The 17,906-nt window shown below is 45.4% G+C and overlaps 1 protein-coding gene across 12 annotated transcripts in view; it reads right to left on the bottom strand.

Moving 5' to 3' along the window:
• Positions 1 to 1,482: 1,482 nt before the first annotated feature.
• The window catches only part of TFAP2B (transcription factor AP-2 beta), a 28,854-nt gene continuing 12,430 nt past the window's right edge, over positions 1,483 to 17,906 (bottom strand). For 5 of the 12 annotated variants that reach the window (XM_060403698.1, XM_060403699.1, XM_042236828.2 and 2 more), the window contains 5 exons: positions 12,760 to 12,979; positions 11,093 to 11,211; positions 8,886 to 9,027; positions 5,754 to 6,013; positions 1,483 to 4,706 (listed from right to left, as the gene is read on the bottom strand). In XM_060403698.1, the coding sequence (XP_060259681.1) occupies positions 4,645 to 4,706; positions 5,754 to 6,013; positions 8,886 to 9,027; positions 11,093 to 11,211; positions 12,760 to 12,979 (803 nt within the window). In that variant the 3' untranslated portion in view covers positions 1,483 to 4,644. Of the gene's footprint in view, positions 6,014 to 8,885; positions 9,028 to 11,092; positions 11,212 to 12,759; positions 12,980 to 17,906 lie in introns of all 12 variants that reach the window. The other 7 variants (XM_027958617.3, XM_015102745.4, XM_027958616.3 and 4 more) reach the window with 4 other exon arrangements.

Raw genomic sequence — 17,906 nt, 5'->3', positions numbered from 1 at the left:
TTTGCCTAGTAAAGGTGATTGTCTTATGGTGGGGGGAAGAGAGGATGATTTGGAATTTACCTATGGAATAATAGATGGCCGATCTGTTTCTCCAGAGCTGGTGTTAACCCTTCAATAGGTAAGTTTGCCGTAGGATATGGAAATTACTCATCACTGCCTTTGTGAATTCCCAGTAGTAACCAACCCTTCGCTGGCCAAGAAAGCAAAAGAAAACGAAACTCAGTATACCTGAGGCAGAGACAAAGGCATATACCTATTTTCTTTCTAGATAAATGCATTGCAGGCCCTCTTAATCACGCTTTTTAAAAAAATTCCTTCTACTTTCCTTCTCTTTCTTGATTCAGTCATTTATAGTTCTAGCCATGATAATCCCCCTTTTTTAATTAGTAAGGAAGCCAAGAAGTGGAAAATCTCACAGAAAGCAGATTCCATTGTCCCTTCTGTCTTTCCCTATAGGGAAGTCCAAGTGGGAATGAGTCATCTGAAAAACAGAAAATTGATATAGAAGGCATATTATTAATTACCTGAGTACCAACTAAATGCGAAGCACTGTCCTAATCTGGGTTTACCAGTTACCTAGGTTTAACTTTGCTAGTTACCCTTAAATATATATACATGTTGTTGTTCCTGCTGTCTATAATTAAACCTAGACAATGTTGGAAAGGAACTTTACAGATAGAGACTTTGAGGTCGAGAGAGAAACAGTGACTGGTCCAAAGTGTGCAACAGCTTGGACAAATTTACTTTCCTAGCCTGAGGGAAGACACTAAGCCTTGGGATGAAATACAGATTGAGAAGATGTTTGATTACTGCAGCCCATTAACCCAAATGAGAAATGCTCTGGCTTCTCTGGTCATCCTCTGAGCCTAAGGTAGGAACCCTGTTTCCTCCTCTGGTCAAGGGAGCTTTTCCTCACTTATTTACGGAGCGCCTGGCACTGCTGGTGAGGTCAGGGTGGGGTTCAGTCCTGACATGAGCCAGTTAACCTCCCCAGATCCCAAGGTGTAAGGCACAGGAGCTCTGGTCTGGTGGGCTACTTTCTTACACCATCTCCTTCAAAGAACATCATGCCAGAATGCCATCTCACTAGCAACAAGAGGGGAACACCTTCTTTGACTTGGACCCAGAGATCCATAGTGCCTGGGACATAGAGTCTGTTATCTAGAAAGTAAATAATTTGACAACTTGATTTTTTTAAAGGGCAAAATAAGCCAAGAGATGCAACTAACAAGAGTTTTTATTGCAAATTCGGTGAAAAATAGAGAATAGTGTCAATTTGGAATTTTAAAAAGTCAAAAACACCTTCTAGTGAAAACAAAAGTGTCCATTTTTCTGAGAAGCAAAATTTATTGTATTTATTGTAAGAAAAACGCTGCCTGTGTTTATATGATAGAGTGGGGGACAAAAAGGAAACCTTGGCTATACTCTTTCTGTCTGTAGAATTAAACAGTATGTTCAAGAAACTGAAGATGAAAACACAACAAAAACACAACAATCTTTTATTTATGTAAATCAGATCAACACTGGACAATAAACCAATTTCTACCCATTACCATAACAGCTTGTCTATAAAGAACAGAAAAATTCAGAGAGGATTCTACCTAGGGTCAAGCGGTTTTTTTTTTTTTTTTTAACCACCCATTCACAGAGGTATAGATTCACAGATAAATAATCCCAAACTACTTGCTCGCCATATTTACACATTCCCGTTAAATTAAGCATAAATAAATATATACAAACTTAACATGGATACCCTCCAGAGCTCTTCTCCTGAAGAGTCAATAGATTGATATTTCTCGATTGTGTGTCAAAAACGTTAGTGAGTGAGAGACCAACTCAACAGAGGAGTCAATTTTGGCATTTCAAGAATGGTGTTCATTCTACTTTTTAAAAGGAAACAAAACGAATTTTGTTATTTTTTTTAACCCTATAATTTAACATACATCGGCACAGGAGGGGGGGAACACTGTTTGGGCTCTTGAGGCAACATCAGATGGTTTAAGTTTATTTCCTTTCCACATAATGTATTATGCATACAGAATATCAGATGTGATGACAAGTTGTCTATAAACACGCTAAGTAGGAATGAATTGCCCTTTTAGGTAAGGCTTTGTACCGGAGGAACAGCGTGTAGATAAGTTGGGGGTTTCAGGATTTCCATTCGAACAAAGTTTTCATAGGATCTAAAATAATTGCTTGAGAGAAAGTGGTTTCCTTGGCCAAAGAAAATAAAACAGCCATGTCTTTGAAACTTTGAAAGTGGAGAAAGCTAAGGATGCGGTGTCAGAGAGAAGGAAAAGAAAATGCAAGCTAACTTCGAGGGAGAAAATTACCTTCCCAGTTTGGGAGAGAAGTTAACGATCACTTGGATGATGAAATCCTCACTCAAAACAGCCCTTCTTTTCTCTCTCTCTCTCTCTCCCCTTCTCCCAGGAGAGCCACCATACATATAAGAGGAGGCAGGATTGGACAGACGTGGTCAGAAAACCTTTAGAACTTCCAAAGGAACTTACAGAGTGGAAAGTGTGAAGGCAGCGCTGCCATATCCTGACTCTTCCTTCCTACCTTTAGCTCTTACTTTGGGACAGGGCACTTAAGAGGTTTGGATACAGTGTCTTAAGAGGGCAGGGGTGCAGGGGAGAGCTGCGACTCACCTGTTTAGTTTGAAAACAAGGCTCAAAGGGGCTTGTTTTAAACGTTTCCCTTGACTTAAAAGACAAAGCCTTGCGTTAATCCCACTGTTTATTGATTTATGGGCCCAAGGAAACCAAATCTTTTAATAACTCAATTATCAGATAAACGTAGCAGGCCTAACGAAAGCAAGGAGGCGGGAGTCATACATGAAAGGAGAAATGAGGGAGGGAAAGGGGGCAGTGGGCTCTATCCACGTGTGTGTGGGGTGGGGTGGGGAGTTGCAGGGAAGGGATGCCAAGGGCTCTGTTCAGCCCGGGCGGGAGGAACGCGCACTGAGAGGGGCGAAGGGGCGACGAAGGAGGCTGCGCAGCCCAGTAAGACAATTCCTACCCATGACCCGCCTTTAGGAGCCTGAGGGTGGAGAGTTTTCATCCTGGCAAAGGCGGGGGAAGCTTCCAATCCCCTGGACATTTCTAGGCCACTTGCCCTCGGGGAGCAGGCGCCCCGGGCAGCCGCTGGCAGTTAGGGGCTCGAGCAGCACTGAGACCCCTCTAGCCTGCAGCCCTCGGGGCGCCGCCCCATTACCTACTGGAGCACCGGGCTTTCTCGGTCGCCTTAGCCCTTAGGGTGAGACCGAGAGCGGGAAGGGCCCGCGCGGCCCGCGGCCCCTCCAGCGGCTGATTCTATGTCCTCAACACGACTGGGCGCGAGTGGCCCCCACGCTCTCGGGACCTGCACAGTAAGAGCAAGGCGCATCCATCGCGTCTCTCGCACGTCACACGCGTGGGGCGCGTTGCCCTGCAAGGAAAGGAGACGATGGTTTTCAGTGCAGTTTCTCCTTTCTGCCTTTGGCAATCAGAATACGTCTTATGCAAGCGGCCAGGCCCTCGGACAAAGGCGCAGGCTTCTAAGCTAGGAAGAGATGGAGCATCTATCTACACGCTCCATGAAGTCTAGCTCCCGACCTTTGTACTCGTATCAACTCATCTATGTCTGGGCCCTGCACATCCAGAAGTCCTCAAAGGAGCTGACAGTGGATGGACTGCGGTCTGACATCAACCGTTGCTTGGGTCCTGATGACCTAAAACCAGGTCCCTAACTCCCTCCCCCATAAACATGTCAGCGCAAAACTTTCATCAGGTTCCTAAGTCCCACCCTTCAACCTTCCCCCTCCCCAGGCCAAGGCCCCAGGGGTGCCGGCCTAAGAGTCCCAGTGGGTCCTAACTGTAAATTCTGCAGAACAGACCTCTGGAGCTTTATCTTCAAGAGATGCTGCAAAGCTCCTAATGCCTACTTTGGTTAAAGAGATGCGTTCATTCACATTCTATTTTAGAGATCTCACCCACTTATACCCCTGGGGATTTCCCACTGCTTTGGGGATGGTGGGAACAATGGATTTCAGATTTTATTTCATGATAATGCTCAGGTAAAGCCCAAGAAAGGAGCTGGGCTGCCAGAAATGAGAGATATTAAGTGCATGAGACTTTATCCACCGGGAATAGCCCCAGTGTATCCAGACGGTAACATTCAAAGCTGAAGTACATCTCCTTTCACTTTATGTTATTTTACCATTATTGTCAAAACAAGTGCATGTCTTGGGGGGGGGGGGTGGCATTATAAAGCATCTTGTAAGAAAGTAATTGCTGCTGAAACACAGGAGCTTGCACCACCCTTCTTCCCAGGACCAACCACCCGCAAAGCTGCTGCTTTTCCCAAAATTGCCAAAGAGCCCAAGGAAATGGAATCCATTTTAAAGGCGAGTCAATAATATTAAAATATTGGGCTCCAAGAACCCTTACTTCTCTCCCCTAAAATTCACTTAGCTGTTCCCCACTCCTCCGGAATTCCATGTTGAAGTATCTGTTAACTACTAGACTCAAAGCTGCTTCAATCTCTTATTGGCCACTTTCTAAATTATTCCCTTTGAGCTTCTTTAAAGAAGTGCACCTGCAGAATTCTGACACACAGGCTTTGATTAAAAAGGGATCGGATTTTTTTTTTCTCTGTACCTTATAGATTGTGTAGGAAGCCCAAGTCCTCTTTGAAGAAGCTCATAAACCATGCGGGCAAAGCTTTGGAAAACAGAAGAGAATGAAATGGTACATACCCCTCCGAAGGAATTACATAAATCAACGTATTCATATTGTGTTTTGCTTTTACTATTGTTCTTAAAATTGGTAGATGACACAAATAGGATAACAAATGCAAGATGCTCTGTAGGCAGATGCCAGCAAGGCTGGGAACTAGTAAGGTTTCTGAAAGCAACTGATGATGAGTCTGAATCAACTTATTGGTCCGGATTTTCCTCGGCCGCGGGAGCCTCCGCTCGGCCGGACGGCCAGCCCCAGACCTGCAGCCACCGCCAGCGACCCCGAGGGCCTCCCGCCCCGCCCGCCCTCGCCCTCCCTAATTATGCAAACGGCCCGGGAGCTGGGGCACCGGTGAGTTAAGGACGCTGGGCGGGGCGGGGGCATCGAGGGGACCGCAATCACCGTGCCTGGGGGCTAACCACACGCCTTTTCATCCCAGAAGATTCCCGTGACAGCCAGAGGGAAGAAGGGCAACGTAGAAAAGGGTGGCTGGGAGAGGGGTGAGGTGAGGTGGAAAGGCGGGGACTGCCAGTTTCCTAAAAATATATTAAAATTTTAAAAAGTTCGTGCGTCTCAGTCAACCAGCTCTCAAAGCACTGACACCGACAAGGTTTCTCCGATTTTCTTCCAATAAGTTAGCGTTTTCTCATGTTTAGTCTTACGTTTATTTTCCAAAGGGAAAAAAAATCATGTTTTTATTATTATTATCAGTATTACTAAGCTCGAAAGAACCGAAGTGGAAAATCCGGACGGTGGTCTCCAAGTGTATCTTGAAATAGACACTGAGAACCGATACTGTTGCTCCGTGGTACGCCTCAGTTTTGTTTGTTTTTTAAGTTATTTAGTTTTGTTTTTTAAAATTTTGATTGTATGTGTATCTACCTAATATAATTCTTCCAAAGCCAATCCAATATTTTTAAAGCTAAAATTAAAATTTGTTTCTGTTTTCCTTTTGTATTTAAAACATTTTTCCTTTTTTTTTAATTTTTCATTTCCTGTGTTTCTCCTCCTTGTCGCCAGTTTTACTACCTGGGCCTTCCCCAGACGTGTGCCTGTTAGTGGTGGTGTTGTTCAAGAACATCTTGTCCATGCCTTTGAGCGCCTCGGTGAGATAGTTCTGCAGGGCCGTGAGCGCGGCGCAAATGGCCGGGGCGCCGAAGCCATGCGTGATGAGGCTGAAGTGCGTGAGGCAACTCTGGATCCCCGGCTCCAGGATGGGGCTGGGCCGGCTGTTCCCGATCGGAGTCCGGTCCTGAGCCAGCAGATCCGTAAATTCTTTACAAAGTTGCCTGTAAATGGGGCGGGAGAGGAACAACAACCACAATAACAAACAAACACACACCACCCTCAGTGTCGTTGTCATTGGCATTAGAAAGGAGACTGCTCACACAAGCACAGAGGCGCCCGGTCACCGGAGAGCCGGGGAGCGAGGCTAATGCGGGCGATTCCGCTCTGTTTCCTTTCCCAGCGCTCGGCCGGCCTTCTCGAGCAGCTGGGACTGGAAGGAAAGCGAGGGTGGGGAGGTGAGGCACCCCTTCCATCCCAAAGCCTGGCCTTTTCGGCAGCCCCCTCCCCTGCCCATTTCCCACCCACCCCGCCACCCCCACCCCTTCATTATGCAGGAAATTGCATAAACCCCGCTTTGGGAAAATCGCTAGGCTTTTAGCATTTGATTTGGAATATTCAGTCATTTTTAGCTCTTACCTGATAGTTCTTTTTAAAGCCCTTTCCCCCTCCTCTCTCCTGCCTCTCCAACCTCTTGGCGATCAGACTCAGAAAGCCCAGAAAGATTTAGAGCCCTAGGCCACAAGCCTGTCCCTCTCACAGAAGCAGATTGCTGGAGCTGTGCATGGCCCAGGGCAAGCAACTGTTTATTCCAGGAGAGAATGCTGATTCCATTCAAAGCAAAAAGCTGTTTACCTGCAGTATTTGTGAAGGGAGGTATTCCCACCACCACCACCTCCCCTTTTTCCCCTTTCTTTTAAAGTGTAGGCTACGGAAGATCTTTGTACAACATTGTTGTCCATATAAAAGGAGTCCCACATTGTTTAAATAAAACTAAAGCTAGATGGTTAAGACTCCAGGGAGGGGAGATTTTTATTTGTTGAAGGTTTTTAATTCCTTAAGGCACCCAAATCTCCCAGCCTTAGAAATCTTGCATGCCTAACTACGGACTGAACTTACTTGAGAAATTTTTAATATAGGAGATGGACAAAAGGATTTTAGCCCTGAAGGCCCAAAGGCTTGATTCGCCGTGGTCAGAGGCGTGGCATCCCAAAGGTCATAGCCTTTCACAGACTGGCAGGCTTCCGTCAGCCTTCCTCCACCTGGTCTCCAGGGTGGTGAGAAAAGAAAAACTAGAGAACTCCAACCCCAGGCCTCCCTGGGATGGTCTGACACTTGGTGACACCTGGCCTGGCCAACAGATGAATAGGGCCAGTGCCTGGAGGCTCATGTGAATGACTCTGGGGCACCTATTCCAAGGGGATTACTCCCAGGAGAAGTAACGGCCAAAGGAGTGGAAAACACCTCCTCCCCCGCCTGCAACAGCCAGAAAAGGCTTCTGGTTTTAAGACTGATGGGTAGAAGACACTACCAGGCATGCTCTCACTGGTTTCTCTGTTCAAAATGCAGGCATACATCATCCCAACCAGGAAGAAACAGGTAACAGTTCTGACCTAAATAGGGCAGTTTCTTAAGTCAGAAGTTCCTCAGAATCACCTGTGGGGTTCAAACAAACACATCCAGGCCTCCACTCCCACCCTCACCCTCCCTGAATGGGTTCCCATTCAGGGAGCCTGGGGCTAGGTCCACGAATAATTATCTTGGAAATGCTCCCCAGACAATTCTGATGCTCACCTCAGGTTAAGAAATGCTGGCCTAAGAGAAGCCACAAGCACTCCTCAGGGAAACCACAGAGTTGTTTGTGGAATCCTGTTATCTAATTTATCCAGTTTGGCTTTAGTTTTTCCCCAAAGTACCTTTACTCTTTTATAAAGCACCAAACAGTTCCCCTGCCGCTAGCCACCAAGGGCAAGGGGTGGGAGGGCAATTTACTGACAAAGATCTATTATATTGCTAGTTAGTACATCAAGGAAAACCTTCTAAAAAGAGGTGGGTGCCAGGTTTTGATCGTTGGAAGGGATGGTTAAAGGCTTTCCTGAAGTTTGTACTCATTACCAATGTGCCAAAAAGGAAATTCTGAACTGCGGAGAACAAATGCTTAGAGTCAAACATTTTAAATCTTCAAAGCCCAAACTGGGGTCTGTAAGCAATTAAAGTTCTGGGACATTAATATTTTTTGACCCTGCGGAAAGGGGCAATCAAATTCCAATCACGTCTCAAAAACATCTGGACAAATTTGAGCAAATGATTTTTCAGCCTTCCATATATTTCTTTAAATTACGCTGTCAACGGAACAAACCGCGTCCTGGAGCACTAAATAAATGAGCGCCGCTGCTTGGGCCGCGCCTGCGAGAGAAACGTGCGGGTGCACGCAGCGCCGCCCACTGAAGGCCTGAGCCGGCCATAAAACACCAGCAATATGACATCGAAGCCAAAGACAGGAGTAAATCAAATAAATAGAAAACCCACTGTAAAAGTTCAAATGAGCTCTAGACCTAAATTTAGCCAGAGATTTACTAGTTTCCCCTCTGGAGTTGTAGTAAATTCTACGTCTGTGGAAGATGCCAAACAGCAACGTTGGAAAGAGAGTAATTAGAGCTGAGGGTAGAGATGGGTACACGTGGGTGACATACAGACACCCTGAGCAAGCACACGTGGCTGTGTGAGGAGGACAGGAAGAGGTGCAACCTGGGCAGAAACAAGCATCCAAGGATGCAGGAAGAACTGGAATAAGGCCCTCACCCTGCAAAGGTCTGCCTGTCACCCCCAGGGCGGGAGATGTGAATTGTTAAAAAGCCTGGATTCCGATTAATAAAGCCATCCTTCCCAAAATCTCAGAAACAGAGAAGACTGACGCGCGCACACACACAGCCCCTAATCAACGCTGAGGGGTGGGCACGCGCAGCGGGGTGGAGCTGGGAGGGCTCCCTACCAGCAATCTGCAGGCTTTCGCCACTGAGCTGGGAGCTCCCACCGTCTCCTCCCAAACGAGGTGGCTACGCAGGATGGGAGTAGGGGCGAGTTTAGGACACTCACTTGGTGGCCAGCAGCATATTCTTCCGGGAGTGCAGGTCACTGGGGTCCGTGTGCTGCCGGTTCAAATATTCAGAAACAGCTTTGGCGGGAAACTCCGTTTCGCAAATATACCCAAAATCCCGAGCTAAATGAACAGCTTCTCCTGAAATGACAGCCGCAGAGGAAATAATCAGCACCCAAGACCTTCCCAAGATCAGGAGGTGTTTCCTGATCTATTGTTATTGTTCACAAAACAGGTCTTGGGGGCAGTAGCAAAGGTGGTACAGACGCCCAGATGAACATGGTTCTCAGGCCATGATTAAAGTTAATGGAACAAACTATTCCTGCTGCTCCTTCCAGCCTCTCCCTGATCACACTTCCAGTCAAATCCTAGCTAGGCATCCCCTGAATAGTTTCGGGTCTCCCATACCCCAGCCCTAAGGGAAAGGTGGGCCACTTTTGGAAGCCACCCTGCAATTGCACCTAGACAGACAGTGCTGAACATTCAAGCCAGATCTGCCCCCCACCCCTTTTTTAAGCATCTAACATGTTAACTCCTGCTTTAAATAAAATTTAAGTCTTCCTAACTTTTGTATCTTCCTATAATTAATACATACAAATATAGATCCCTGTGTGCCTATGTCCACATATATTAAAGAATATGTAAATCATATATGGATCAGTGTCTATCCAGCAATGAAATATTTATTCTCCTTGTCAATTTCCTGCTAGGTAGGTTTCAGGTTTCTCCTCTTCAGAGGTTCCTGCCATCATTCTCCTAGTTAAGGACTTTCTATGGCACAAAGATGACACAGCAGCTATAGAAAACCTGGACAGCTGAGAGACTCCTCAATTTAGTGGAAATCCCTTTCGAATTAAAAACACAGCCTTAGGGGTTCAAGGGAAGATCTTAACATAAAAAAAGAGATGTGCTGAATTATCCCATAGCCACATTATTTGTAAGCGGCATGACTACTTTTAATCATCATTAGCATAGTAACCAAACACTTCCAACTTACAACAACTCATAACACTGAAAACTGCCAATGGAATATTGGCATTTCAGTGGGTTTTCCAGTTCCTTTCCTTTTCCACCCAAATCCCTGTCTTGGGCTGAAATTACCTTGACTGCTTTTCAAAACGAAGATTGTGATTTTAGCAATATGCTAAAGGGCAAAAAGTAAAACCCCCAGGCTGAGAGGCAACCACTAATAAGTGTGGTCTGGAAATTCGGTCACCTCTGCCTCTAGAGGATAAGTTTGGGCCAGGCAACTTTGCCTGAAAGATGGCAAAGTGCAATGCCTGTCAATGTGATGACTTTATGGTTGCTGCCTAAATATTCTAAGATCCTCTGCTCCAAAAACTAACTCCCTGAAGGAATGTCATAATATCGTACCCATAAAAATAGAAGAAAAAACCAAACCTACATGTTAGACTCTAGAGAAGATTCTACAACTTCCTCTATTAGGCCCTTCTGGCTATATTTCCTGTGTCTTCCACAACCCACAAATTCAAATGCAGATCCACTTGTTCTAGATTCTGGAGAAGGTCCTGTTTATTACATACCATAAATATCATCTCTAATCCCAAAATGATGAGCGAGCTAGAATGTGCTTGTTATAAGTATGGGCCTTTAAATTTACAACTGAAGATCATACATGACTCCCCTCCATGTTTCCTAACTGGCCCCTCCCATTCCCCTCATCCCCAACCCATATTTCTCCTAGGTCACTGGTCTTATGAAGCTCTATTTCAATAAATCCCAGGTAATCAGCGGGAGATAGGGGCCCTGGAAGTGACATGAGTTTTAAAATAACCATTAGAGATCATGAATGCAACAATAATTTCACAAATTAACAGTGCGTTTACTACCACTGAGGATTCGGAGGTAAAATTTGGGAAGGAGAGCAATATAGAAGGGATTGCTGGTTACAGTTATTCTTGAGTTTGTTCGAGGTTGTTTCAGGTACCATGTCCTGCACCTGGAGGCACCTGCACTGGCTTGGAGGCCAGACCTGAGCACTCTCCAGAGTGCTTGGCCTCTGGACAATTGCCACTCCCTCTAAGTAAAAAGACCTTTCAACTTTTCAAGCAAACGCTTGACATCCAACTCATAAGGGCACAACAATTGCAATGATTTCCAGTTAATCATGAAACGTGTAAAATGTCAGCTTTCAGCCAACAGTTAAACTCTGCCACTTCGTGAAATGGCCACACGTCTTGCTTACCTTCCACCAGGGAGGTGAGTAACGTGACATTTGCTGCTTTGCGTCTGCCAGCGGGTAAATTCAAACCGATTTTTTCTAGCCTTTCTCGCAAAGATCTCCCTCCATTTTTCGATTTGGCTCTGAAATTGCAAGAATTAACATTCTGATTAACCTCAGAGTGTTCCTGAAACAAAGTTTAGATTTAGCAATCTAAAGCCCAGTGGAGCTTGAAGAGGTTTTAACTTGAGGTTAGCACTTTTTTTTTTTTCTTCCTTTTGGTTATTTGCTGATAGTTTGCTGAGGTTTGCTTAATTTCTGCAATACAGAGCATAAAAAAAAATTGAGTCATTCTTTTATCTCATGAGAATAAAAAAATGACACCAGATGGGAATAATTAGGGTGTAGGTTGTGGGTCCAGAGAAGGTAGAAGTTGCACGTGCACAGGCCCAGCTCTTTCCTGGTCATGGAGCCAGAGAGGTGAGCCAAAGCCGGCCAGTACAACCTTGCCGAAAGATGGGAAGAACTGGGTGGTTCAGAAAGGAGAAGGCTCAGCCTCAAACAGGTGGGCTTTGAGAGTAAGAGGTCAAGAGTCACAATAAAATGGAGTTGGGTTAAAAGGGGAAGGAAGACTGAAACATGAAACTAATGATGATGTTAGCAATCATAATAACAGTAAAACTAGCACCAGAGGGGTTTAGTTGCATGATAAGCACTTTATATTGATCATCTCACTTAATCTCAGAGTAAGTTTCATACACACACCCCCTCAATTCCTAGGGGTGATTGAAAGAAACTTCTACACTGTAGAGCTCAAAGGACTCATGCGAAATTGAACTACAAAGTAGAGCAGAGCAAAAGGACTCAAAGTGAAAAAAGTCTGTGGGTCACACCCTTACTTCTTCCCAGTTGATCCCCCTTTACGTGCTAAAAATACAAGAAAAAACCTACTCTGACTTCTTCTGCTGTGCTGTTCACCCAGCCACTTTTAGGGAAGAAGGGGAGTTTCAACTCCAAAGATAGGCTAACTTGCAAAGTTCATGTCATGCAATGTCACACCTTCTTATCAGAGGCACTAACAGAAGAGTTCAGGTGTTGGCAGGAACTTTTGGGGAGGCTTTGAATCTTTAAGATAAAAGCCAACTCCTCCCCCAGTTCCACAAGGAGTCTATGGACTGTCTTTCTCCATCACTGGGAAGCACATGAAAGGCCCCAAGGAATACCCGTCTATACTTCTAAAATGGTGTCATTGTTATTTTTGGTAGTGGTACTGAGGAAAGGAAGTCACACAAGTCTAGAACAAAGCTTTTCAAACCGCGGGGTACAATGCATTAGTGGGACAGGATCAACTTAGTCGGCGCCAAGTGCACTTTAAAACAAAATAAGATATCGGAGCACACTGCAGGTGAGGAGGGGGTTGCTCCATGATACTCCTATTTTAGGTAAGTGTGTGCAGACTTTGGGTCCCATTCAAGGTAGAGACTGCCCCGAAGTGTCCTGGGAGTGGGAAGAGGGGCGCCGGGTACAGGACGGGGGAAAAGTGGAAGGTCCCCAGGCCCGCAAGGCTGGCGGGAGGGCAAGGCAGCGCGAGCTGGGCGCGGAGCACGCGGCGGCGGCGGCGGCTTTAAGCTACAGAATTCGGTTGCTAGGCAACCGCGCGGCATTAAAACGTGGTTGGGGTGGTGGGTTACCTTCTGAGGACGCCGCCGAGGAGAGACGCATTGAGGCATTCGGGGGGCGACAGCCGTCTCTGAACTTCTCCCACAGTTACTTTGTATTTTGAAGTTGAACTAAGCAGAGACAAACGGCCTGGGACCGAGCAAAACACCTCGCCAGTGTTGACGGACATGCCTCCTAAGAAGCCATCTTTATTCATCATCAGAGAAGTCACAGATTTGGGAGGAACCGGAACTAGAGAGAGAGAAAAAAAATATGCCATAAAGGTGACCGGGTTTCGATCCTAGTGACCGCCGATAGAATGAATGTGTCGCTGCCTGCGCAGGGGGAGGCCACCGGCCAGGCGCCAAGAGGAAAGCTGCAGGAGGAAGTGTTTGTTCCCATGGTTCCGCGGTGCGTTCAGAGCTCTGTGTACAAACAAAATGCAAAAGCCATCACCTCTGGAAACTTACCCCAAGTGTGTGGACATGTGAGAGTGGCTTGCCACAGTCCCGCTCACTACACAAATCAGGAAAAGCACGCAACCCAGAGTTTGGATTGTGCTGTGAAGCCAGACAAATCCAATTCCATCACGTGTTGGCTGTGTGACCTTAGACATCTCACTAAACCTCTCTGAATCTTAATGTCCTCATCTGTCTCCTGATAATCACATTTGGTCCTGAAACCTGAAGGCGATGCTCCCTATCAGTGATATAAAATAGTAACACCAATGGTCTTTATGGGAACCCTTCCCTCCTCTCCTATTTGATACAAATCTATGGTCATCACTGGCAAAGATCAGTCACTCTGCCCAAGAACAGCCAAGTAATAATACCATTAAACTGGGACAGTTGGGCCCAGAAGAGCTGCTCATTTCTCTACAGTGGATCCCATTCTTTGCTATATCCTAACAACAGATTCATTTAGAAATGAACCCAAATGCTCCTCTCCAGTGAAAGCAATTCCGTGGTGACATGAATTTTGTTTACAAATTAACGTAAAGCACCCGACTGGTGATTGTTTGGAGCAGTTATGATTTACAACAGGTGCCCTGATCAATCAACCAATCACTCTAATTCATGTGAGCGGCGGTCTTGCCTTGCCCCAGTTGTTTCATTTCGGCAAGTAATTGATAACAAACCGCACTCAAGGTATGTTTTATGCAGAAGTTAATAAGAGCTGACAGCTGGTTGCCACTGCTACCCAGGCGCATTCAGGCTCTCCAGCCTGTATTTCTGTTTAATTGTGTTTCAGTGTCATCTGCACCTTAGGAAGAGGCGGGGCTTGGTAGAACAAGAGGCTGGGAGCCAGGAACAGTGAACCGTCAGCTTCCTAGTCCCCTGGCAGTCTCCCTCCCTTGGACTTCTACACGGCTGATGCCCATTTTCTTTCTGCAGGCCACTGGGCGGGTGACACTCCCTGCTGGCTTGCCTTAAACCTTAGCTTCTTCCATGGGGACCTCAAGCACCTCTCCAGTGATCACCAGGCCAGGGGACTTATTGAAACATACAATGTTTCTGGCATGAAAAAGAATGCTTCCATTCTTCCTTTTTAATAAAGACTCTGTCTCACTCTATAATCCTGGTAAGAGAAAGATATGCTTTTTCTACTCCCTGGAACCTAGAACCCCACATGTCAAGCAAGTTATATAACCTCCCTTTACTAGAACAAACTAACCACCCTGAGTGTTCTCGAAACAGCTGATTCTCTCTACCACAGATCCCAGCATTCAGACCTTCATGATATTTTAGGGACTCCTAAAAGGTAGGTCTCAAATCTTCTATTTCCTATGAATTGCATTTGGCTCTTTACAAACGCCTGGAGAAAGGGTTTCCTGAAGAAAGTGGACAGGGAGACAAGCATTCCCTTTTTCTACTTCTTAGTAGACATTTTAATTTCTGTTCTGTCTATATAGTCTCTCCCAGGGCTGAATGAATGATGTCAGGTAACCAAGTGAATATTCTGCACTGTCACGGTGGTGGGGCAGTTACAAAGTGGGCTTTCTTCTTTCTGATTCCCTTCATCACAGTGAAGTGCTTCCCATTTGAGGGAAATGTGAGTAAAATATGGATTTAAAGTCACTTAAAAAATAATGATTGGGGTGGGAACACCCTGTCATTTAATTATCTTACACAATATCCACATCTATTTCAATGTCTTTTTTTTCAATACTGTCCTGATTTCTATATTTCAGATTCATATGTAGGCACTATAAACAAATAATGTATGATCATGGTAACCTTGGAAAACTTTTCTGCAAAATACAGATGGCCCTTTGCAGTTTTAATATGGTATGAGCTATAGAAATAAGTTGTATAAAAAGCCTTGTCTTTGATATTCAGCAACATTTAAACATTTAGATTCTACTGTATTTAGAAAGAACATTTTAACAGAACCACCCCCCCCCACACACACACACAACCATCCCCCACGGCCAAGCAACTTGAAAATAGTAAGTTAATTCCTGTTTACCATACTGGATAACCGAATATCTGCTGAGAACTGGAATTCTGCCTGCTTTTCACAGTCCCAGGTGCCAAATCTCTTGAAAAGCCAGGCCTTTCGAGACATTTTATAGCCTGCCCTCAATTTCACTATTGTTAATTGCCTGATTTACCTGACAAGAGCAATTTCCTTTGGGGAATGTCCATAGCTCCCTCTCAAAGGCTGTACTTTTTGCATATACATTATCACCTAAATATCACCCACCCAGGCAGCACTCCTCAGCACTCTGCTGTCTAGGGGGAGAAGGAAGGGGAGAGTGGTGATGTTTTTTCACTCCCCTTCTCTCCCCCCCCCCCCACCTCCCCCCCCCAATCCCCGACAAGACTGTTTGAGCAGAGGCACTTCAGGTTATATTTCTATTTTTGAATGTAAGTATCAATCTTGTTCATACCCTCCACTTTCTCATCCTCAGGTGCTAAATGCTGGCCTTTGAATGGTCTCCTAAACTAGACTCTGCACATGTCTTGCCTCACACTCTTCTAAGTCCAGCCTACTGTTAAAATCTACCTTCCCCTCCACTCACACCTGCCTTCCTCAGCTGATTAACCCCATATTTTATTCTCTTTGTCTTTTCCCTTCTGCTTTCCTCCAGCTTATCAATAAACCCAGGGAGCAACAGGGCCCGGTTGATTTGTTAGTAATTATGAGCACACTGCTCCTGCTCACGGAACCCAGAGATGACTAAGATAGGTTTAAAGCGACAGCAGGAAATGGTAAGGAAATGGAGCATAGCAAAACTCAGCGTGAAGCTTTCAGTTCTTTACATGTTTACAATTTTCTGTGCATACATTAAAACTGGGTGGGATTTTTTTTTCCTCTTCAGTTCTCAGTTGGATAGCGTAGCCAACTTCTGGATGTAACACCCACAAAACTTGCCCCCCTCCCTTTGAACTTGCATTATATGGGGGCAGAAGAACAGAGGTTTAAAAATCGATCAATATTTCATTACAGGGACTGGAGTTTAATTTGAGAGAGTAGAAGGAAAACCGATTGGAGAAAATCTTATTCATTAGTGGACTCTATAGAGCTAAAGTGTTAATAAGGTAGCGTTTCATCTTTACTCTTTACACTTAAGTATGAAATCACAGCTCTGATACCTTTGTGTTTGACTGGAGGCAGGTCTTCTGTGGTTCTGATCTGTTGGTGGGAGAGAAGGAAGAAATGAACCCATCTAATGGACTGAAGCCTAAGTCCCTCTGAAAGGTGCTGGGACTTAAACATGGCAACCTCTCCTATTGGCGGTATCTTTTGGGGCTTCCCTGATGGCTCAGAGGTTAAAGCGTCTGCCTGCAATGCAGGAGACCTGGGTTCGATCCCTCGGTCAGAAAGATCCCCTGGAGAAGGAAATGGCAACCCACTCCAGTATTCTTGCCTGGAGAATCCCATGGATGGAGGAGTCTGTTGGGCTACAGTCCACAGGGTCGCAAAGAGTACGACTGAGTGACTTCACTTTCACTTTCACTTGGTGGAGCATTGCTTGAAATAATTACTTCTCACCAGCAGATCACCCTTTTCCTCATACTTACATTGCTTCTCATCTACCTGAGGGCTAAATGGTATTCTTATATGTATATAAGAGCATGTGTATAATCATGAGCACTGAAATCCTAAAGAAAAAACATAAAAGGATTCTCACAGAGAAAGCCAGAACATAAGAAAACTACAAACATCCATTGTTGGCATCCTTTAGGAGCAAAGCCTAAGAGGCTGGAAACTGGGTTGGATCCCATCATTTAACTCAGTATGTGGGACCTTGAGAAAGTCATTTGTCTTCTCTCCGTCTCAGTTTCCTCACTGGAGGGTGGGGGTGGGAGTTGAAGAGTGTCTAACCTTTCCAGCTTTGAAATTCTATGAACTCTGATTACTCCCTGGGTGGCTGGAATGTAGCTGAGAGTCTCTAGATGAATAAAGGCCGATGGGGACCCAAGTCAGCTCTGAAAACGTGAACCTCTCCCTTTGAGAGGAAACTCATGGCCTTCTCAAAGGTTCTGACAGACTCTGGGTGCTTTGACCTCCTAGGTCAGAAGGCGGAATCTCAACAGAGCCCCTTGTAATTGAAATTGGCAATTTCTCTATCTCCCCTCATACCCAGAGAAAATTCACACCAATCAAAGTTTATGTGGGGAAGGGGCCAGAACTAACGAGAAAAAAGTGGTAGAGAACCAAGAAGCTGAACTGAAACTAACCAAACAGGATATCCCTAAGACCAGTGAAAATGCCCCATAGTCACAACACTTGGACCTTGGACTCCAGCCATGCCAGTCATTCCAAGAAATCCCAGCATCTTTTTCTGCTGTCTAAGATGTCCAGTCGATTGCATATTGGCCTCTAATTGCACCAAAAACTTTTTCTGAAAGCCTAGGTGAGCCTTCTTTAGGCTGGTAGGAGAGTGGCAGTGATCATTTATAGGAGCTGGGCACCACCCCACCCCCTGCCCGGCCCAGATTCCTAATCTTAATGGAACTGAGAGTTAAGAATGATTTTTTAATGTCTCGTTGGATTTTTAGACTGTTAATGTACCGAATCCTTCTCATTATTACTTTATTGATTGCTCATTGACCAGCCCCCTTCAAATCGTATTAACCACCCTCTGCCGGTTTAGATTAGGAGAGTTTAAAAAGCACCTTTCATTACTCCCCCCGCCCCCAACTCCTGCCATGGAGTTGAGACTCGCTGG

This window comes from Ovis aries, chromosome 20 (genome assembly GCF_016772045.2).
Source record: "Ovis aries strain OAR_USU_Benz2616 breed Rambouillet chromosome 20, ARS-UI_Ramb_v3.0, whole genome shotgun sequence".
Classification (NCBI taxonomy): domain Eukaryota; kingdom Metazoa; phylum Chordata; class Mammalia; order Artiodactyla; family Bovidae; genus Ovis; species Ovis aries.
This window is presented reverse-complemented; position numbering and strand designations above follow the sequence as displayed.